The following is a 21,813-nucleotide window of genomic DNA, read 5'->3' as shown; positions in this document are numbered from 1 at the left end:
AATAAAGAAGCTCGCAGGAGTTAAACTTTTAACTCGACGTTTCCAGTTTCTCCTTGTCAAAATTTTCATCGGTAACTCACCCTCCCCCTCCTTTCCGCTTCTGCCAGTGTTCTCTCTTTACATTTCCCAGCCCCATCCATATGATCTATTACAATCCACATATGATTTGTATGCGGTGAATCCATTAGAATTTTCACATTTTATTGTTTTGATATCTCAATACATAACATCCTGAGATCCTATTGATTAACTCGAGCGAAGTGTCAGTAGTAAGGAAAGCAGCAATTCGCTTACGGAGCACTCAATTCTCAAATTAACAAATAACTCTCTCCACTTTATTTCTCGGATAAAACTCGAATGCAGTCCCGTATTTTGTTACAAACGCATAATTCTATTGAGGGATTCCGACATGCTATTCAGGAACTTTGAATATTAAAACTGTACAACTTCTTATCTGCACTGCAGAAGGGCGTTCTTTTTTTTTTTTTAACACGAATCAGTATAACTTGAGAGAGAATAAATTCTCTAATAATAGATCGTCTGTCTTGCCGTGGTTGAAGTTTAAAAGTTGATGGCTTTTCCAGCGTATGCCGCGATGTTAGCTTCTCTAAAGGCTTCTGAGACAGTCTGCAAAGAAAATGGAAATAAATGTTGCCTCCATACTATTTCAGTGCGGTACAGACTTCAGCGATTTCCCTAAGAAATAAAATTGCAATGTAAAACATTTGACAAAGATTCCTCAGTTAATTAGGCTAAGCTTTTAGACGAATTTCCTGCACGTTCAGAACCGATCAGGAATCGTATTTAAAACATACATCAAGATAGCTTACTCCGAAATTCCTCACAAATTCAACGCGAGGCAGAATCCATGACATTAAATTGGACCGAAATTTGACAAATCCACAGAGTGGAATTCCACCCATTTTATTTCCAGATCGAATTTGATGTTTGCGTGTCAGTGTTTTGAATAGAAGAACAAGAAGCAACAACATAATGAACATACATAAAACGCCGTGACCGAGGCGTTGAAAACCCGATCCACACTATTCCTGGCGTAACAATCTCTCAACTGAAACACCCCCACCCCCTGTTCTTTCAGATTCAACCCTTACTGGATGTGCATGACACACTCGTGCGATGTCCTCACTAGACGCCCCATACTCCATTGCAAGAGCAGCCTCGTTGATCATTTCTCCAGCAACTGGTGCGACCATATGGCATCCCAGCAGTCGGTCAGTCTCCTTATCGCTCAGAATCTTCACCAGTCCGTCAATCTCGGCGTTTGTTCGCGCTCGGCTGTTGGCTGAGAGAGGAAACTTGCCAACCTTATAGGCCACACCCTAAAAAGTAAGAGAAGAGAGAGATTTCTAAATTTACGCCAATCATGGTTTACATCAATACAAAATTGTGACAGAGAGCTTTAGCGGAGAAGTCTTCGAGGAAGAAGACACGAGATGCGTATATCAATGCTTCATCTGATTGCTATAGCGCAGAACTCGAACCTGATATAATTAGTTGTAACAATTCTCCAGAACAACGTTTTCTCGTACTCCTCTCCCTATCCAATGTTGTTAATCGCCGATGCTTCTATGCCATCTTGCAGACCAACATTGAGAAGGGCAGGGAAGGCAGTACTGTGTCAACTAATGTGTCTGGGAGTGTGGGAAAGCTGGAACGGTAGTCCTTTAATTACAGTAACACGAGAGACCAGAAATATATAGAAGCGCCTTCTTTAGTCTCCGTAATTCAAGCGTTTTACCTCCTCTTTCAGCATCTCTTCAGTTTTTCCGACCCAGGCCACTTCGGGGTGAGTGTAAATCACACTCGGTACGCAGTTGTAATCGATGTGAACTGCGCCACCAGCTATGCCTTCCACACATATGATACCTGGAAAAGTTAATTACATAAATAAGTTAATTCCGCACATAAGCGCACTAAAATGAAATGAAATTCATGATATTAAACAAACCTTCATCTTCAGCCTTGTGTGCCAACATTGGTCCATGAATGCAGTCACCAATTGCATATATACTGAGAGAACAACAGATACATTACGACTAAGAACGTGAAGATAACTTAGATTCTTGTCACGCTATACCAAAAGATATCGTTCGATAGAAAAGTTCGTGGCGACTGGAACTTTACAGCCACTCACGAATAATGATTTGTGTCTTAACCTTAACGGATGTCTATAGAGGAGACAGACACAAGGGACAGACAAGCAGACGGTACAAATTAGGAAAGACAGACAGGAAAAAAAAGAAAAATTCGCGGACAGTAAGACTGTAAGACCAGCAGAAAAAGAGACGAACAGACGCTGCCACAGACAAAAAGAATAAATGTCTTTGACTAGACAAGAGACAGTCAAAAAGGACAGACGGACTCACAAATAAAAAAGATAATTTTGTTTCATCATTTAAGTCGATAAAGTAAATTGGCCGCAGAAAATAGTTTCTAAAGCTGACGTTTCGAGCAGAAGAGAACATATTGTATAAAAACAAAAAAACCGAGTAGGATACGAACATGTCTTACCTAGGAACGCTAGACTGGAATCTTCCATTTACAACAATCCGGCCGCCAGGATCAAGAGGAATACCAACTTTCTAAAAAGGAAAATTAATAGTAAAAGACGCTTTTTGGTGGTGACAACTAAACAAACTCCATCGCACTTAAGTTTATAATGTCCCGTGCGCTTTGAAAATTTTCAGCACGCTACAAACTCCGCAGAGCACATGGAACTCAAATAATATTAATTCAATGTAAATTACCTAGTTACAGTTAAAGACGAACAGCAAGGGTAAGGTGCAACGTTTGGAAAATAAAAAATGCTGGTGTTGAAGTGTTAGGCTCAATTACGAGCGAGTGTTAGCAATCAATAGTCTACAAAACTGACCTCCAACCCTAATCTCGTCGTGTAAGGTCTTCTTCCAACACATACTAAAAGAACATCGCCTTCAAGCTGTAAATTGAAAAGCAAATTCCCAAATTAGTTAGCTACTACAGCAGCAGGATAAACACACAGAAGCAACACGTCAAACTTCACAAGGCCAAACACCAATGGTACCTCTTCCTTTTTCGAACCATCTTTGGCTGATTCCACGCTGTAACAAAAAACAAAAGACAACTGAAAGTTCCATCATGAAGAATCAGTCCTCAGACTCTTCTGTGTCACGAATCAAAGCTTAATTTATTTAAGTAGGAGGTTTTTTTTTCTTTTTTTAACTGTTACCTCACTTTGATTCCATCTTCGGTTCTTGTTGCACCTGAACGATAAACAGAGGAAATGTTACTGTTTGTAAATGAATGAATTCGATTACAAGAAGTCAAAATAATTTTGCATTCTTCTAACAGTGAATTCACTTCATAATCCGCTTTTGTTTGAACCTTACCTGTCACTTTTGTGTTAAGTTTGAACTTTATCCCTTGCTTCTGCAAAATTCTCTGGAAATTTTTCCTGGGTAATATTAAAGGCACAAAAGTAAAACATCAATAACTATGAGTAGGGTTAAAAAGAATGAAAATCTTCATATTAAGATAAACAGATGAATGAAGAGTCATGAAAGAAGTCATCCTACTGATAATAAAATATGAAAAAATGAAAGGAGTTTCAAATGGAAAGGTGGGGGAGATGGAAAGGACCAAAATAGTTATCTCATTAAGCATGCTATGCCACTGAAGGAATTAAAGAACACTGGGAAGTTATTTACATGTATCACTAAGAAAACCAAGCAAAGAGAAAACATTAAGCTTAATACTGAAAATAGCAATTTCAACTTACGCGACTTCCATATCAATACCAACACCACCAATATGTCCCAAAAATTCAACAGCTGTCACTTGTGAGCCAAGTCTTGACCAAACTGAACCCTTGAAAACAAACCAGTAACATTGCAACCTTAAATACCATGCCCAAACTTGTACAGTTCTTTACATGCCAAACTTTTAGTTTCCTTTCAACTATGGTAGTCTAAGAAGAGTACTGTAGCTCTCAGGCACACGTCTGTTGTCTATACAATCAACAGTAAACAGAATTTGGTAGAAGACACAGCAACAGCATATTGGTATGGCAAAATAATATGTTTTTCAACTGTCACATGACTGAAAACAATTATGCATTTGTGAGGTAAACATTTCTTTTGGAAGTAAAAAAATTTATTGGGCCTTAAAGAGAATGTTGAATTTCTTAAATGTGTGAGCAACTTACCAATTCAACCCCAATGACACCTGCTCCAATAAGAATTAATTTCTCTGGGACTCTGTTAAGTGAGAGGGCACCAGTTGAGGATATGACAACTTGTTCATCAAACTGTGAAAAGATCATAACAACATCATAATATCAGGATCATTTTGTTAGTGCCACAGGAACAAAGCATGCATTATGCAATGAGCTGAATATAAACACACATAATGAATGGTGCTATCTTATGATCGGTTGACGGACAGATGTATCATGACATCACCATTAACAAATTTTTAAATCACACAAATATATTACACGTTGCAGTGCACCTTTAAATACATCAAAGGTAACATCAAAATGTGGTAAGAAAATCAGCAGCATACTCTGCTACACTTTCTGCGCCACTTTTTCGTTTTCACCACATTTTGACATCATCTGTGATCTATCACTGAACAGAGGCACAGCAACATGGGATCTTTTAGTCAATCTGACTAAAGATTAGTCAAAGCAGCAGCTTGTTTCCAACCAGCACGATGTCATTATTAAACAAGGGTTTTACATGATCTTAAAAATAAACTTTAATGAGTTCCAATGAATGTGACAACAAGTGGTTTTTTTTATCCTCACCTCAATTCCAGGGAAGGGTGTCACTTCAGATCCAGTGGCTATCAAGATATTTTTGGTTTGAACAAGTTCTGTGCTGCCATCCTCCTTATGAACTGTCACCTTGAAAATCATTAACACTGGGTAAGAGAGATTACTGTGTAGAAGAAAATGCAGATACATGCACAAGACAATATTTCTTTTTTGCAGTCAAGATTTGAATTTTCCAGGCAATAACATGTTCAGAATGTTAACTATCCCAAGCAGTATGTGTTGATGAAAACATTAGAAAACAACACTTAATTTTGCTCTATCACATTTGTAAAAGAAGAGGAAGAGTGTTATTTTGGTCTCACCTCATTTGGTCCAGATATAGAACCATGTCCATCCATGCGAGTTACCTGTAAAACAGGATACATATCAGGAATATTAACCCTTTTTTACCCCAACAATAGTATGTAGATACTCCTTACTGTCCTCTATACATTTCCAAAGATGCTGATAATGAGAATTTGTTTGATGATCAAGGGCTTAATTATTTGATATCATTTCCTTTATTCTCATGACCATACTGTGTGATTCAGAGGTGATATTGTAAGGAGAAATTAGATGCCAGTCACTCTTGGGGGTCAAAGAGTTAACAACAGTATTGTACAGCTTCTCCAGGGTAGGGTGGAGTAACAACTACACATAGTCACAGACAGGGGTGGTTGTGAGGATAAGGGGATAAGGAGAGAGACTTGACAGAGGGGTGAGAGAGACTGTAATTCATCAGTACAATGGTCATGAGAAATGGTCCAAAAAACTTGTTCCCTAGTGCTGTCAACAGGTGCTAACCCACAGAGAGAAATTTGAGGGATTGATATATTACTGACAGTAATATTTCCTAAAAGGATTCTGGTAACATGACTTTAAAAGCTGATCTTGGCAATGCTTGCATTTTTTGAAAGCTAGGTAGATACACTAGGTGGATACAACAACAGCACTAATATTGTTCCGGCCATTACCTTGTTCTGTTTAAATAAGTGAGCTATTCCATTTGTCAGTGTCTTTACAGCTGTTGTTTTCTGCTCCATCATTTTTTCGAGATTGAGTTTTACTTCACCCACTGTAAAATTAAAGGGAGATAGGAAATGACATTTTCATTCATTAACCAGTTTAAATATCATCATTAAAAGTTTACGGTAATATTCACAGGGCAAATGTTGTCAACCTTCTATTCCTCTGTTTTTGAAATCAGCAGTAACAGCTTGATGATACAAATGTGAGTTGTTCAGTAATGCCTGTAAATGATAATTGTAACAAACTATTATCAGCAATCAAAATTGATTAGCAATCAAATTGAAATCATAACTAAGACCACTTAATGCACAATAACAAATAGCAGTCTGAAAAAAATTGGTTCAAATTTTTTTTTCTGTTTGAAAGAAACATAATCTTCTTTGCCAATATATTCTATTTTTTTATTATGAACAACAAAATGAAGCCGTGTTTTACTTTTTACAACAGACAAACATGAAAAAAGAAAGAATTCAAAGCTAAATTACCAAGGAGGGGGCTTCTTCTACACTACACTGACACTGTGCTGACATTTGGGGCATATCAAGTTGTTTCAATACAAAAAAAAACTTGTTCTTGACAAATAAAGGGGGGGGGTAGATTCACCTGAGAGGCTGCTCCTGCTACCTGATCAATTTTTTTGTTTCAATTTTTTGGAATATACTGTGATGAGTTCTAACATAAATATTATTTTTTCAGATTGACTCACCTTTGATGGAATACATCCAACATTTAAACAAGTTCCTCCTAATGACTTTTCTTTTTCAACACAAACTGTCTGTAAAACAAAAGAATTAAAACCATGCAAGCATTTTGCATTCAAACTTCCCAAAATTCACTAATTAATATGCAACATTTTCCTTGTCATTTTAAAACAGCTCATGTTTTTGTACAAACCTTCATCCCAAGCTGGGCTGCTTTGATGGATGCTACATATCCCCCAGGACCTGATCCAATCACTACAAGATCAACTTCCCCTAAACAAGGTAATAAAATATCATTCAAAATTTACCATTTATTAGGACTGATATACCTGTGTATCACATATTCAACCTCATGAAACTGGGCATAATCAAAGGTTATGAGGTCCATTTATCTTTAACAAGGTTGATATTTAAATGAAAGCACCAGCCCACCAAACATGTCAAAAGACCATAACAAAACAGAAAAGAAGAGTAAACTTAAATCATAGTTATTTCACATAACTACAACCTTGTTGGTTTGACTGACTGACAAATTAACTTCATTCTTATGGGCTAGGGGGCAAGTCATTTCATTCTCGATTTTATATTAATACTGTAATGCATTGCAATATCGTCAAAATTATAACCATGACGAACTTAATAAAAATTTCCCATCAGTACTGTAAAATTTAAAAGTTAACTATTAAATGTTCCAGATCTTTACTAGATAACTAATAACAATAATATAATGAAGATGGTAATAAAATTTCAATTCTAGTAAACAACTATTACAACTATTTACCATCTGTTGCGTAACATCTAGTGACTGCTGTAGGCTGACATCTTCCAGCCCGTCCAGACACTCTAAATACCTGGGAGGTAAAGATTACAACAGTATTGAGAAATCAGATGGCATAACTATCACCTCACAATGTGATCAACCTACCTCTGGAGCTCTTGAAGATAACCCATATGTACGTCGGATGAAAGACAACATGTTTTTTAATGAAAATTGGTGAAAGTGTTGCTAAAATTATCGCCAGAGGTCACGTTATTTTCATTAGGTCCTGATACATGCAATATTTCTGCAAATAGCCGCTAGTTTATCGCGGCCTCAGAGCATGGTACGCTTGTACTCTATCGAGTAGCCGCTGACATGAGCTCGTTCCCAGGCTTTTCGGCCTTAGAAATTCAAGAGGGCAGGGGTTGATTGGATTTTCGTATCATTAGTAAACTGATAATGTTGTTGTCGTCCTCTCTTTATGTTTTCTTTCCTCTAGCATCGGCCTTTGGTATTGTGTGGGCTTTTACGATCTTCGAGCGTGTTGATGTTGAACTCGGACTGGAATATTATGCAGAGAAGGGAGATCCTTCTACGTTCCTTAAAATGCCGGCTAATGCCTCAGTGAACTTGGGCTATTTACTGGTTGGATTATACTGGCTGTGGAAGATACGTAAATTAGAAAAGAAGTTGAAAGATCAAGCATTCTTCTACTACTTGTTCTCGTGGATGTCAGTATTTTATGCCTTAGTTCAATTTGGACGGATTGTGACACAAACGCGTTTGTTCGCTGTGATTGATCAATGGTTTATGCTTCCTTTCTTTGCATGGCTTGTTTGCTGGAACGAGTTTGTGTATCGAGGACAATGGAATACTGGTCGTTATCTATTTATTATGCGAATTTCTGTCTTTAGTTACTTTGCCGTGTTATTTCACAATCAAGGCTTTGAAGCAGTTCTCGGTCTTCATATCCTTGTTGCCCTGGTTTATTCTCTGAGGACACAGTTAAAACCCGGTCTAGGGACTGTAACATCACTAATGTCAATGATCCTTGCGCTCATCTGCTGCACTGGGTTTGTCTGTTTAAAACTTGCGGATCATCAATTAGCGCAGTACTCTTTATTCCAAAGTTTCACTGGCCATTTTTGGTCTAAGGTTTGTGATGTTGGACAAATCCACTTTGTGGCTGACTTTTTTAAAAATTTGCACATGCGGCCCAAGAATGATAAAAGAGTCTCTTAAGTTCTCAGCAAGATATGCTGGGAAACTCTTCAAATGGGCCTGGTGGCTAACCCTTTTAGTGAGATTTTTCCCATTAGCCCAAATAAGAAATTTCAGCTTGGTTGCTTTGTCACAAAAGATTTCCAGAGCACATACAATGTTGTGAAAGTAGCCTGTTCCTGTCAGATTCTTTCCAACCCATCATTTCACTCATCCCCACTAACCTATTTTTAAGTTCACTCCAAACTCACTAGGTAAATTTTCACAAGTGATACAAACAGCTTGTATAGTGATCAATCACTATCTGGGTGATAACAGAATACCAACACATCCTTGTTCACAAGAGACTAGTCAATCCAGTGGATACCAACTTGTTTCCAGTGTTTACACCATCACAGAGAGGTGTTTACCTATGGAAGCATTTACTGTAGATATGATCACTTAAGATATTCATGGCATCATGGAAAAAAAATTAAAGTAAAAAAAAAAAAACATGCAGACACAAATATTTGAGAGTTATATGAAGAAAGTAGTCTTTTAATGGCTGTTGGGACATCTACACCATCTAGTCAATTTGCTAATTTTCATTAATTGTTATCATTGTTTAAAATACAATGTAAGACATCTGTTGCTAAAATCCTTAATTATCTCAACTCTGAAAGTTTCATCACTTAACACTGAAAAAACACTCCTAACATTTCTACACATTCTACAATAGTGCTCCTATTTAACATCTATATAAAATTTGAAACAATTTAGTTGTTGGGATTCTATTTACAAAAAAATAATACTGCACTGGATGCAAGCCTGCTGGCATCAATTCTTCAAGTAACAGCAAAGCTGAGTGACTAGCTGCCTAGCAGAAGTGTGGCTTCACAACCCACTCTTACTGAAGAGAGCAAACTCTCGAGTTAGTACAGATATTATTTAAACATTAATTATAGTATGCAATGTTCAGGGAACAGATCACCCCACTGTAGATACAGATGATAAAGAAGTAGAATCCTGTATGGATGTATATTTTAATTCCAAAACAGTATTTGGGTCTGAGAGAAGTGTGTCGATATTGTCAGCAAATTTATCCCTGACTTCATTGAAAATCATGACACTCTCGGGTTCCTCCTTGATCCAAAATGCACTGAACTCAAAGAACAAATAACCTGGAAAGAGAAAAAAAAATTAATATATTTGCTACATTAATTAAGGAGAGTAAATTCTAGTACTTTACAGTAATACCAAAAACTTGCCATAAAATAAATTTTCATACTGGGGCAATTGATGGCTTCCCCACTATCTGTGGTCATGCACAGCACTCTATTGCTTATTTATGTTGTCACCCTTCAATTATTCCTTAGTTGTAGAGTTTACCTTGAACTACAGTTCAACTCAGAAAAAATTTGTCATTACAGATATCTTACACAGACCAACTTGAAATAAAATATTGTACAGTAGATGAACTTCCTTGAATTTGTGCTTCAATTCTAATAAGAACCCACACCTTTAATAACCATTCCATCATGAAAGTACACCTTCCCTCCGTGTGAGTTATTCAAATAGGCATGATAATAATGGTAGTTGCTGTTGCTGCCTTTCCTAGACCAAGATATCCAAAGAATACTTACTATAAACTTCATGAAAGTCCTCTACTGTTGGTTTGCCTTGTTTGCAGTTGTAGAAATGACTTCTAAGGGATCCTTTGTTCAAAAACTGAAGAGCTAGTGAAGTGACATTGATACCAGCAATGGCATAAGAGAACCTAGGGGCAAAGAATAATCATGATTATGTTAAACAAAAACACAGGTGGAGACATGATTACAGTAAGTGCCCTGAACACTGCATTGGCCCGCATCAATAAACTTTTTTCATGGTACCAAACACTTCAATACTTTCAAGGAGCATCTCTCAAAGAGAAAGACTAGCAGTTGAAACATTGCAATCCATACACAATTGATTACCTGACTCTGACATCATGAGACAAACCATTAATTGAACATTCATTTATGCAGAAAGGTACCTTGCAAAAATCAAAGTGAAAATCTATAAGCAGGAATAGTAACAGAAAATTTCCCTAGTCATTTGATGCCAATGAAGAAAGGGCTACAAGAATCCTTGAACTTCAGTCAAACACCATCATGGTTATCACTTAGATGAGCCCTTCTTGGGTAAGGTACTTGTTCCCAGTAAATAACACGCAGTAATTGGCAACTTTTCAGATGTAGCTCACCAGAAGTGTGGATGATGAGATTGAGACAAAACTTTCCTTGCTGCAGGTGTGTGTTTTAATGCAAAATATCTAAATTTAAAAACAGAAGAGATAACAAGAAATTAATCTCAGATTAATGCTCACATTAAATACAAAACAAACAAAATATACTTAAACTTGAACATCATTAAATATACTTACAATAGATTATCCAGTGCAAGGACACCTGAAATAAAAAAAAGTAGCCTATCAATTCAAATGCTTGAAAATTGAAAAAAGGTCAAGAGAACACTAGAATTTATTTGGTAGAAATTGTTATCTTGATCTAACACCAAATTCTTGAAACTAATTTACAAGGAAATTTGTAATAGGTGGGGAGGAGAATCAATCAGATGATAGGGCTTGAAAGGTTTTCCCTCTAACTCCCATGAGCGACCAAGACAGAATTTCTCCTTACAATATCAATAAAATATCAAGCAGACAAGTGATGAGAATAAAAAAATTTAATTAAGGGATTATTAGTTGATCCAAAACCAAATTCTCCAAACTTACATCACAAGAACTATATGGCAGACAGTAAATAGAATTACTAATGAGATCTTGAGAGTCAAAGGGTTAAGAACAACATACCCATTCCTCTAAAATCGGTCTTGGGGTCTTTTCCTTGGAAACCAATGTCTCCCCACTGCTTACTGATTCTCTCTTTCAGTGGAGTATCTGGCATCATAAGTTTCCAGAGCTATTGTATTTAAAAAAAAAACTTGGTCAGTTTACAGCAAAAAATGCTTAAAAGAGCAAACTTCATACACCACAGCACCTGCATTAACTTCTCTTCATGGCTGGCATCATCAGATGAGTATGGCTGCTTTCTCAACTGTTCAGCATCATAGCAAAGGTCTGTATAACCACATATCTGACTCAGGCAGATAGACATGGAGTCCACAAAACTGAGAGAGATTGGTTAAAAAATTCAATATGAAACACACTAAAACGTATCACCTTGAAAAGATCACAAAAAAATGAGTGTACATCTGCCTAATATTCAAAAGACATATTAAATAACAGTAACTGGAAAGAACACAACCAACCCAAAGGATAGATTCTAGAACTACAACATAATATCAACTATATGGTTAAAAATAAGAGCTCACAGGTAAATCTTTATTGAGAATACCTACTTCAGAAAGCTTTACATAAAAAAATATTAATAGAGAAAAAAAAAGCTCAATAAAAATTGGCCTCTAGTCAAGATTTGTGCAGATGAAAAGCAACCTACATTTCCAAACTTTGGTTGAAATAGTACACTTATTAACAAGAACCTATTAAAACAGGGAAAACCAAAAATATTTCTGGAATGATGTTGCATTGAAAAGAGGAAGTGCACTAATCTGTAGGCATTAGTGGTAATTGGTTTGTGGTTTCATCGTTTGCTTGAGCTTCCTGGTCTCCAATAAACCTCCTAAAATATTTCAGATGTTCATGGTTTTCTGAGTACAATCTGTGTAATTTCTTTTGTCCATACAAAAGTTTAACTGCATCACTTAGTATGAGTAAGATCTCCTTATAATCTAAAGCCACTTACACACTTTCCTGTGCCCTTCTTATCTTTTTGACTCCTATAATCAATTCCAGTGCTTCTTGGATATCCACATTTGCTGCATCCACTAAATCTGAGAGTTCCTAGCAATTCGAGAACAAAGATTAAATTAGTTGATTAAAAATTACACCATTTGCCCTCTGTCTTCCAAAAAAGCTACAATCTCTACACTTGTGTACACAGTAGGAAGAGAATGAAGTCAGGGATGGGTGAATTACTAAACCCCTTTACTTCTTAGATCTCTTTATCAATTCTCTTTCCTTTAACTTTCTTGTGTAGCTATGAGAAATTGGAGTTTGATCAAACCATATCTCTTGGCCAACATTTTTCTATCTTCTTGTCACCTTAAAGCTTCAGTGGGATGGTGCAGTGATAAAAAATAAGTTGTCAAAGGGTTTAAATAGATATTAATGTTGTGGTTCAATTTTATCCTTGGTTCAAATTTTATTTGCCTTTGTTTCAAACTCATTATTGTACATTACAATACCCAAAAACAAAAGAAAATAAAATTTGAACCAAGGATAAAATTGAACCACAACATTACCATTATAACCTATTGTTTATCAATCAATAACTAACCTTGGATTTTGACTGCCTCAATGATTTTTCTGTTGAATTTAAATGACATTTAAAAGTAAAAAAGTTAGATAAATAATTCAAAAAGGTTTAAAGTATTTATTTCTCTAATTCTACTTAAGCTTGATCAAAATGAAAAAACCTAAAGACAAATAAGTTCAGGGTCTCCCATCTGAAAAATAAAGATCTTTAAGTGTATTGTTAAAACAGAACCTCTCATAAGTCATGTGAAAGAGCATCCCTTATTCATCTCCAGTTGAATATTCTAGAAAATTAAAGATGAAAAGAGACTCCAATATAAATTATTTTTCTCAATTTTTATATTTTTATTTACCAACTTGGCCAGTCCTCAACGCTCCATGTCTTGTCTTGTAACAAATTCGCTGTAACTCACATTGGCCAGTAGAAAAATGAAGAATAATCTTCATCACTCGACGGTACCAAAAATAAAATGAAAGGTATCTCCAGAAATCAGCCATTTTTATTATCTCTTCTGTTGATTTCTAAAAAGCAGATAAAAAAAAGAAAGTCAGTATTTCTGTTTGACTATTGTAGGAATACTGCTCCTATTTCAAAATTAATTAACTTTCCAGAAATGTTAATGAATGCGAGAGAAAAATAAAATTCCCTCAAGTTAAGTTGTCTGTTGTGTACATTTTAGCCCCAGCCTAGAGTCTGAAGCTTAACAGAGTGACACTTCCTGCAAAAGCAAGATTTACCAAAAATATAAGACCCCTACAGTTTTTTGTCAATCCTAATTCAAACAAATGTAAACCATTCTTGAGACTTAGTATATAATTAAAATCTTCAATACACAAATTACATGACTTGTTGGAACTTCTATCTTTTTTAAGAGGTTTACTGTCGTACTGAGTAAACTTCAAAGACCCCAGCTTATAAGACCACTCAAGGCAGCTCTCTTTCTTTCAAGGGCCTACGACAATATCTATAAAACTGAGAAATATATTCAAGAAAATTACCTAACTTGTCCAAACATACATCTGAGGATGCGTATGCTCAAAGTCCATCTTAGGTCATTGTCTACAATTTTGTGTTTTATAGTTTTTACAAATTAAAGTTGTCCACCTTAGAATAATTAAGCTTCTATGTTAAAATCAAAAGTGGAATTCTCGCATGTAAATTTTTGTTTATCCTTTGCCCAGCACGAAAGAATGAAATTGAAAGCTATCAGGTAAGTCTCCTTGACACCGACTAAACATATACAAAATAAACTATAATAATAACGCTTTATCATACCATACCACTGTTGGACATGTTGGCAAAAAAGTGTTTCCAAGATTTAGATCGAACAAATAAACAGCAAAACTGAATCAATGAGTGAATGTAAAAGTTCGGTGATGAACCGTGTCAGCCTGTAGACAGATACTTCTTCAACCGGTATGTGTCGATTAAGAATAATTGTTTTGAGGAAAGGTGTGATAAATAGGAGCTTTTGTGACATGTCTTCAAACGATGAAATGCATTTCCATCCACGCCTATACCACTAAATCTACAACGTCTCACTGAAATGCCCGGGAATCGGATCTGATCGTAATGACACATAAACAAAACCGGAACACAACAAAGACTTCCCAGTACATCGATCGTAATCATGATCAGATATCAAAATTGTTCCGGCGAGGCTTTCACGCTCACCGTATTAATTCACTAACCTGGTTCACATGAATTTAAAATCAATCCTTCATACAAAGTCTATTCACCAGATAGTGTGCATTTAGTCATCTTTACTCACCTCAATTGGCTAGTAGAACGGGAAATATGGCGCCCGCACCAGCCCACAAATTACAGGTCGCAATCGACCGGAAAAGGTTGGCGTAATCCCAAAGTTTGAAACGGATTTACACATTCAAGACAAACCAAATTTAGAATTTTTTAACCAAAATTGCTCTTTATGACGTAGATGACTTCCTATTGACGTAAACCAACCATGAAAGTAAAAATTTTGCTCGCTCTTCACCTTCTCCAGCTTCTTCACTTCCTCTTTCCCACGAGACATCACTGAACTGCTGACCAGAAACTATGACGTATAAAAAAAGCGGCTCGCACCCCGCAACCTCCCAGATTGATTCCGCAAAGCAATCCGAATTTCCCACATATTTGCAATGGTAGGGGTTTGAAAAGTTAAAAGAGTTAAATAAAATTAGTCGGAAAGAAAAAAAGATACATAAAAGCGTGCACGAAGCCCGTTTCTTGAGGATGCAAATAATGACCATGAAAGCAACGACTCGAGGATTGCACAATAACAAACCTCTACACTGTAAACACTTTAAACAGTGGGTGAGGGTGGGGACGGTGCTGTCCCCAACAATACAGCTGAATGGCGGAATTCCCCAAGGAACTAAATTGGCCCCTATCTTGTTTTGTATTCTTGTGAACAGTATAGCCTTTAATTGTAAATATAGAGTTAAATATGTAGATGACACTACAGTTATGAAGTTTGTCCCTGGGCTTTCTCCTTCATACTTGAATTTTACTGTGTCCAAAATTTACTCGTTTGCTTTCTCTAGGGGAATGGTTCTCAACAGCAAGAAGTGCAAAGAAATGTGCATAACGTTTTTACAGTATTGCCCGTTTTCGCCACCCCCTTTAGCTGTTGGTAATTCTATAATAGAAAAGGTTTCCTGTTACAAGTTGTTGGGTGTCATATTACGTCATACCACGCGCTCCCATCGGATCTGTGGGAAAAAAACGTGGTATCGGACCCGCCATTTTGATTTCGCCCATGTTGTCATGTAGTAGCTGTTGCGTTATTGAATAAAGAGTTTAAATGGAAAATTGTGACATGGATGTCGGAAGTGGGATAGATTTACACCAATAGAGGAATTCTCACCGCTAGAACAACCAAGAAAACCGGTACGTACGATTTTACAGTGTTTACTACAAAGTCCTGTCTTATCGTGCAATTTAGCCAAAAATGAGCGACTTGGTTGGGTTTGAAGTACCAAAAATGGACTGGACCCCTGGCCCAGATTTATTAACTAGATTCAAGAGATTCCGCCAAAAGTGTGAACTGCTACTTGATGGACCGTTAAAAGCTCGAGACGGCACTCAAAAATGCAAATATGTGCTGCTATGGTCAGGCGATTACGGAATAGACTTATTTAACACTTGGTCGCTAACCGAAGACCAACAAAAAGACCTGAAAGAATACTGGAAAAGATTCGAAGACCATGTTAAACCACAAGCAAACCATATCTTGAACAGATATTATCTACGAGGTCTGAAACAGAATAATCGTCCCCTAGCCACCTTCCTGACTGAAGCAAGGCTACTCATACAGAGCTCAGGTTACCCACCTGACTTACATGACGAACTCATGCGTGACACATTAGTTTTCGGCACCGATTCGGAAGAGGTCAGACGAAAATGCATTGCCCGCGGTAATGAATTAACCTTTGCAAGGGCAAAAGAAATTGCACGAACTGATGAGGCTACCCAGATGCAATTAAAAGCAATGAGTGACACTACAAACCCAAAGCAAGAAGAAGGGGAAGTCAATGCAATCAGCAGAGGAAACAAGCCCAGAAACCAGCCCCACCAAAGGTACACCAGTGGTAGAGGAAACAGACGACGTGACAACAACCTAAGACAGTGCTACAGATGTGGAGACACACCACACACCAAAGACCAGCAGTGCCCAGCCACTGGAGTAGAATGCTTCAACTGCAACAAACGCGGTCATTTTAGCAAAGTTTGCAAGTCTAAAACAAGGTCAGATGTGATGACCCTACAAAAAGAACAACCTGATGGTGTAACAAGTGAATGCACAAGCTACGACAAAGTCTTCCAGGGAACACTAGAAGCCCGAGACAGCCCCAGTACCTCAATGATCGCAAGCATTGAACAAAAAGAAAAACAACGCACCAAAGTCATGACTGAAATACAAGTCACGGTAGACCCCCATGATACACACCTGATACCTATTATCTGCAAGGTCGACACTGGTGCAGAAGTTAATGTCATCTCCAAAGACGACTATGACAGACTCAACCGCAGTTCCCAGCAGATACCCCTTGGCCCAACACACCACAGGATTACTGCGTATGGAGGCCACGCCATCAAGACCCTTGGAACCTGTCCACTATACGTCCATCAAAATGGCAGCATTAAAGAAGTCGTTTTCAATGTTACTGACGTACCAGGACCTACAATGCTTGGCTGTAAAACCTGCGAGGAACTTGAGCTGGTAAAATTTAATTGCAGCCTAGAAACCTCCAAAGAAGACAAAGAGACCCGCCTTAAAGAACACAGACCATGCAAACCGCACCAAAGGACCAGCAGATACCCTAGCCGTCTAGACACTGAAACATACCCCCCACTGGACAGGATAACCTTCTTCAACAACTTCGGAGACTGCTTTGAAGGCCTGGGAACCTTCAATATGAAACCTTATCACATCACCCTAGACTCCAATGCTGAACCTGTCATCCACGCACCACGTACCGTACCAGTACACCTTCGAGACATGTTTAGAAAGGAAATCAACACCATGGTAGAACTTGGAGTGCTCATACCCGTAAGCGAACCCACAGACTGGGTTAATAGCGTCGTCCTCTCTGAAACAACCAACGGCAAAGGAGAAGTCACCAAAATCAGAGTCTGCCTCGATCCACGTGACCTAAATAAGGCAATAAAACGCGAACACTACTACACCAAAACAATTGATGAGGTAGTCACACAGCTTAGTGGTGCCAAATTCTTTAGTGTAGTTGATGCCAAAAAGGGCTACTGGCATGTACCATTAGACGAAGCCAGCTCCTACCTGACTACTTTCAACACCCCGTTCGGGAGATACCGTTTCACCCGGCTCCCCTTTGGCCTTATTGTATCACAAGATGTGTTCCAGAAACACTTAGATTCAGCACTGGAGGGCCTGAAAGGAGTCACCGGCATTGCAGACGATACATTCATATACGGAGCTACAGAGGAAGAGCACGATGCGAACATGGTAAACCTCATGATCAGATCCAGGGAAAGGGGAATCAAATTCAACAAAGACAAAGTACAGCTCAAATGTCAGGAAGTCAGCTTTTTCGGCCACAAATGGACCCAGGATGGAATCAAACCAGATGACAGTAAGATATCTGCAATCCAGAAGATGACCCCACCTGAGAACCGCAAAGACCTCCAAAGCTTCTTAGGCCTCGTAAACTACCTTACAAGATACTCAGGGCGATTGGCTAGCCTCACAGCACCACTGCGAGAACTTACCAAGAAGGACACCGCATATGTATGGGGACCTGAACACGACGACTCATTCAACCAAGTCAAACAGGAAATCACATCAATGGGAGTCCTCAGATACTTTGACCCAAACATCGAGTCTGTCATTCAAACTGACGCTTCCCAGAAAGGAGTAGGCGCCGTCCTTTTGCAGCAGGGGCAACCTGTATGCTATGCCTCCAAAGCACTTACAGACACAGAAAAAAACTACAGCAACATTGAGAGAGAAACACTTGGTGTAGTATGGGGCCTAGAGAGATTTAACTACTACATTTTTGGGAAGCACTGTACAGTAAACACTGACCATAAACCTCTTGAGGCGATTTTCAAGAAGCGACTGTCCAGTTGCCCACCTAGATTACAGAGGTTCTTGATGAGAGCCCTGAAATACGACGTTACGGTCAACTACGTAAAAGGTCCTGATGTACCAATAGCCGACGCTCTCTCAAGAGTCAGCCCCCAGCCTACCCCTAGCAGCAGTCAACTTTCAGAGATATATGTCCACCACGTCACACAACATCTCCCTGCAACTCCAACGAAGCTACAACAGATCCGTGACGAAACAGGGAGGGATCCTGTATTGTCTCTGTTAAAAGAAATGGTCTTTGAAGGATGGCCACAGAAAAGAGAAGAGTGCCCCCAACTGCTACATGGCTATTGGAATTTCAGAGAAGAGCTGACCATCGAGGACGGCTTAGTACTAAAAGGAGACCGCATCGTGATACCTCCTACTCTCAGACCTGAAATCCTGAACATCATACACCAAGGCCACCTAGGGCAAGAGAAATGCCTTTTACGAGCACGTACATCCGTTTTCTGGCCTGGAATTACAAAGGAAATCATCAACCAAGTTAACCAGTGCGAACCCTGCCAGAAATACCAAAATAAAGCAAGGAAAGAGCCAATACTACAGCCAGAACCGCCACACCGACCATGGGAAAGACTCAGCTCGGACTTGTTCGAATTTAGAGGGCAGCAATACCTCCTGTTGACAGATCAATACAGCAGATTTCCTGTCATCAGGAGACTAACAAGCACCACGTCATCTGCAGTTATCAACCATCTGAAGAGCATCTTTGCAGAACACGGCATCCCTACGCAGTTGACGACCGACAACGGACCGCAGTACAGTTCGGCAGAATTCAAGCATTTTATGAACGTCTACGGGGTAGAACACATTACTAGCTCCCCCCTATACCCCCAATCCAACGGGTTTGCTGAGCGAATGGTCCAGACCGTGGAAAACATTCTCCAAAAGTGCGATGAAAATAAAGAGGACCCGTACCTTGCTCTCCTATCATACCGGGCCACTCCCTTGGATCACCAGCTGAAATCCCCAGCAGAACTGCTCACCAACAGAAAATTTAAAACTAGATTACCAGCATGCCATAGAGTCCTCCTCAACCACTCTCACCATGAGGTCATGAAAAGTAAGCTCATAGCCCGTCAGGAGAAACAAGCCCACTATTACAACCAGCATTCAGGACCACCCAAAAAGCCATTCGAAGCTGACCAACCCATCCGCACGTACAACCACCACTCACAAACCTGGGAACCTGGCACTATTGTAAAACCCGCCAAACAGCCAAGATCTTACATCATCAGATCCAGCAGTACAGGTACCACCTATCGAAGAACACGGGCCCAACTGAAACCAGACACAACTGCAGTGAGGGGAACACAATGCCAGCGGGTGGAAACCCCAGTATACCAAGGTTCTGAGATACCTCAGCAGACAACTAGTCTTGCCCCAGTCAGTCACACACAGACATCGCACAAAAACGGTGCAGCCCCCAGACCAGGATCTGGCGAAACAGTGCCACTGAACAACATCCCCCAGGGACCCTCAGATATAGCTGGAGGATATGTGACCAGATCTGGGAGGACTGTGACACCTGCACAAAGGCTGGATCTATAACAGTAGAGACACTAAAGAATAGACTTATAAGTATAAGCACAGGAGGGATATCCTTTCAACCAGTATTGTAATGTTCTGGAGATATGATAAGTTCCATTTTTTTTTTGTCGTTATTATTGTTATTACATCGGTAGAAAGGGGGATGTCATATTACGTCATACCACGCGCTCCCATCGGATCTGTGGGAAAAAAACGTGGTATCGGACCCGCCATTTTGATTTCGCCCATGTTGTCATGTAGTAGCTGTTGCGTTATTGAATAAAGAGTTTAAATGGAAAATTGTGACAGTTGGGGGTACACTTATCAGATAACTTAACGTGGAACGAGCATGTATTTCATATTGTAAAGAAAGGAAACAAGAGGTTATATGCAATACGTGCTCTTAAGAAGTGTGGTTTAACTGATGGGCAGCTTATCTTGGTCTACTGTAACATCATCAGATCTGTCTTGGAGTATGCAAGTCCTGTATGGGCTGGCCTCACGCAGTACTTGAGTGATCAAATTGAGTCGGTTCAAAAGAGGGCTCTAAACATCATTTTCCCATTTATGAGTTATGAGGACGCGCTTAAGAAGTCAGGCTTAATTAATCTATGCCAGAGGAGGGAGGATGCGTGCGTCACTTTCCTTAAGCGGAGTTACTACTCTTCTGACCTACTACGAAATTTAGTACCGCGATGTCAATTTTCAAGACCATATGCCCTTAGGGCAGGAAGAACTGTGTCTGTACCTACCTCCTCAAGATCTATTAGATTTGGAAATTTTTGTACTATTAAATATCAGAATCATGTGTAATATACTTAACTGCAATTTATCTTATTACTTATAGTATTTAATGTTTACACAATATTTAATATTTATATTCAATTGATATCTAAACTAGACCCTGCGAGCAGGGTAACTGGGATACCTGGATGGTACTGGATCCTTGGAATTAAGTGTAGTGATACTACAGATGTCGGACTAGCATACTAAAATAGTGCGCTTAAGTCTGGCCAAGGGCATACACCTATTTCAAAACATAGACATGCTATGCATGCAAGAGTTACTTTTTTGTAGGGTGGGTGGATTACTTGAAACATTGTGAGTGATGTCTACATTCTTACAAAAGGAGAGAACATTAATGTGGGAAAGAACGAAAATGTCGAATTTCCTCACTCACAGGTATTTTGTGGTAGATAATGTGTGTTTTGCAAATAAATGTAACCAAAAATAAACTGTATTGGAGCCACGGATACCTGTTGGTACAAAATGCAGAAAGCAGACTGCAGACCAGATAAAAAAATATAGACTGCAGACTAGGTACAAAATGCAGACTAAGACTCTGAAGAGATTTTACGTCTGGTATATAATAACATGTCATCTTACAGCTTACCGAGCGTCACGCAATCGCTTTTCTGCGATCCGCCTTCACGATTATTTGCACTATTGTGGAATATTCCTGTCCCATTTCTTAATGAAAATCGATCGCAATATTATTTCAAGCCTTCAATATAGTCTTCTTACTTTGCGCGCGAGTTGGTTGGTGTGATGTCTGTACAGATTTTACCAATGTAATAAAAGTAGATGACGTGATGGTAAAGTAAGCTTAAAACGGCAACAATCGCCAGAAACTACAACGGATACACAGGGTATGAGTAAGTTTTATTGATTTTACGAGAAAAATCTTCATATTTCGAAATATTTATCGTTGTAAATCGACCATATTTCGTTCCCTATACTATTCCTTATAACGTGTTCAAATTTTCAAC

At 38.7% G+C, this 21,813-nt stretch overlaps 3 protein-coding genes across 7 annotated transcripts; 1 reads left to right on the top strand and 2 right to left on the bottom strand.

Moving 5' to 3' along the window:
• Positions 1-184: 184 nt before the first annotated feature.
• Positions 185-7,647, bottom strand: LOC113681900 (dihydrolipoyl dehydrogenase, mitochondrial). The gene is made up of 19 exons (XM_027199030.2): positions 7,472-7,647; positions 7,328-7,397; positions 6,740-6,819; positions 6,552-6,620; positions 5,997-6,066; positions 5,791-5,891; positions 5,140-5,184; positions 4,808-4,906; positions 4,205-4,306; positions 3,779-3,867; positions 3,390-3,454; positions 3,230-3,263; positions 3,065-3,101; positions 2,894-2,959; positions 2,533-2,603; positions 1,970-2,031; positions 1,760-1,887; positions 1,113-1,340; positions 185-627 (listed from the first exon to the last, which is right to left on the bottom strand). Exons 1-19 carry the CDS (start codon positions 7,520-7,522, stop codon positions 562-564), a joined length of 1,533 nt encoding a protein of 510 aa, XP_027054831.2. The 5' UTR covers positions 7,523-7,647; the 3' UTR covers positions 185-561.
• A 52-nt stretch (positions 7,648-7,699) lies between these two features.
• Positions 7,700-8,780, top strand: LOC113681885 (transmembrane protein 187). The gene has a single exon (XM_027199016.2). It carries the CDS (start codon positions 7,766-7,768, stop codon positions 8,546-8,548), a length of 783 nt encoding a protein of 260 aa, XP_027054817.2. The 5' UTR covers positions 7,700-7,765; the 3' UTR covers positions 8,549-8,780.
• A 268-nt stretch (positions 8,781-9,048) lies between these two features.
• Positions 9,049-15,170, bottom strand: LOC113681884 (ELMO domain-containing protein 2). 5 transcript variants are annotated; one of them, XM_027199012.2, is made up of 10 exons: positions 14,657-15,170; positions 13,238-13,406; positions 12,907-12,935; positions 12,313-12,410; positions 11,548-11,677; positions 11,361-11,469; positions 10,932-10,956; positions 10,752-10,820; positions 10,150-10,283; positions 9,049-9,687 (listed from the first exon to the last, which is right to left on the bottom strand). In XM_027199012.2, exons 2-10 carry the CDS (start codon positions 13,380-13,382, stop codon positions 9,494-9,496), a joined length of 933 nt encoding a protein of 310 aa, XP_027054813.2. In that variant the 5' UTR covers positions 13,383-13,406; positions 14,657-15,170; the 3' UTR covers positions 9,049-9,493. The 5 variants fall into 5 exon arrangements, with proteins under 5 accessions (XP_027054813.2, XP_089047611.1, XP_027054815.2 ...); XM_089191485.1 differs by having other exon boundaries at positions 14,882-15,165; XM_027199014.2 differs by having other exon boundaries at positions 14,577-14,703.
• Between the last annotated feature and the right edge of the window lie 6,643 nt (positions 15,171-21,813).

This window comes from Pocillopora damicornis, chromosome 13 (assembly GCF_964200805.1).
Source record: "Pocillopora damicornis chromosome 13, jaPocDami1.2, whole genome shotgun sequence".
In the NCBI taxonomy this organism is placed as follows: Eukaryota; Metazoa; Cnidaria; class Anthozoa; order Scleractinia; family Pocilloporidae; genus Pocillopora; species Pocillopora damicornis.
This window is presented reverse-complemented; position numbering and strand designations above follow the sequence as displayed.

Coding starts and splice junctions, on each gene's coding strand:
- LOC113681885 (XM_027199016.2), top strand. CDS start 7,766: ATGTTGTTGTCGTCCTCTCTTTATGTTTTCTTTCCTCTAGCATCGGCC.
- LOC113681884 (XM_089191485.1), bottom strand. CDS start 14,920: ATGTCTCGTGGGAAAGAGGAAGTGAAGAAGCTGGAGAAG. Junction 12,936..13,237: donor GTTGAGGACTGGCCAAGTTG/GTAAATAAAAAT, acceptor TAAATTCAACAG/AAAAATCATTGAGGCAGTCA. Junction 11,470..11,547: donor ATGAAGAGAAGTTAATGCAG/GTGCTGTGGTGT, acceptor TAAATACAATAG/CTCTGGAAACTTATGATGCC.
- LOC113681900 (XM_027199030.2), bottom strand. CDS start 7,522: ATGTTGTCTTTCATCCGACGTACATATGGGTTATCTTCAAGAGCTCCA. Junction 4,307..4,807: donor CACCCTTCCCTGGAATTGAG/GTGAGGATAAAA, acceptor ATCTTTTCACAG/TTTGATGAACAAGTTGTCAT. Junction 3,264..3,389: donor ACTTAACACAAAAGTGACAG/GTAAGGTTCAAA, acceptor TTTATCGTTCAG/GTGCAACAAGAACCGAAGAT.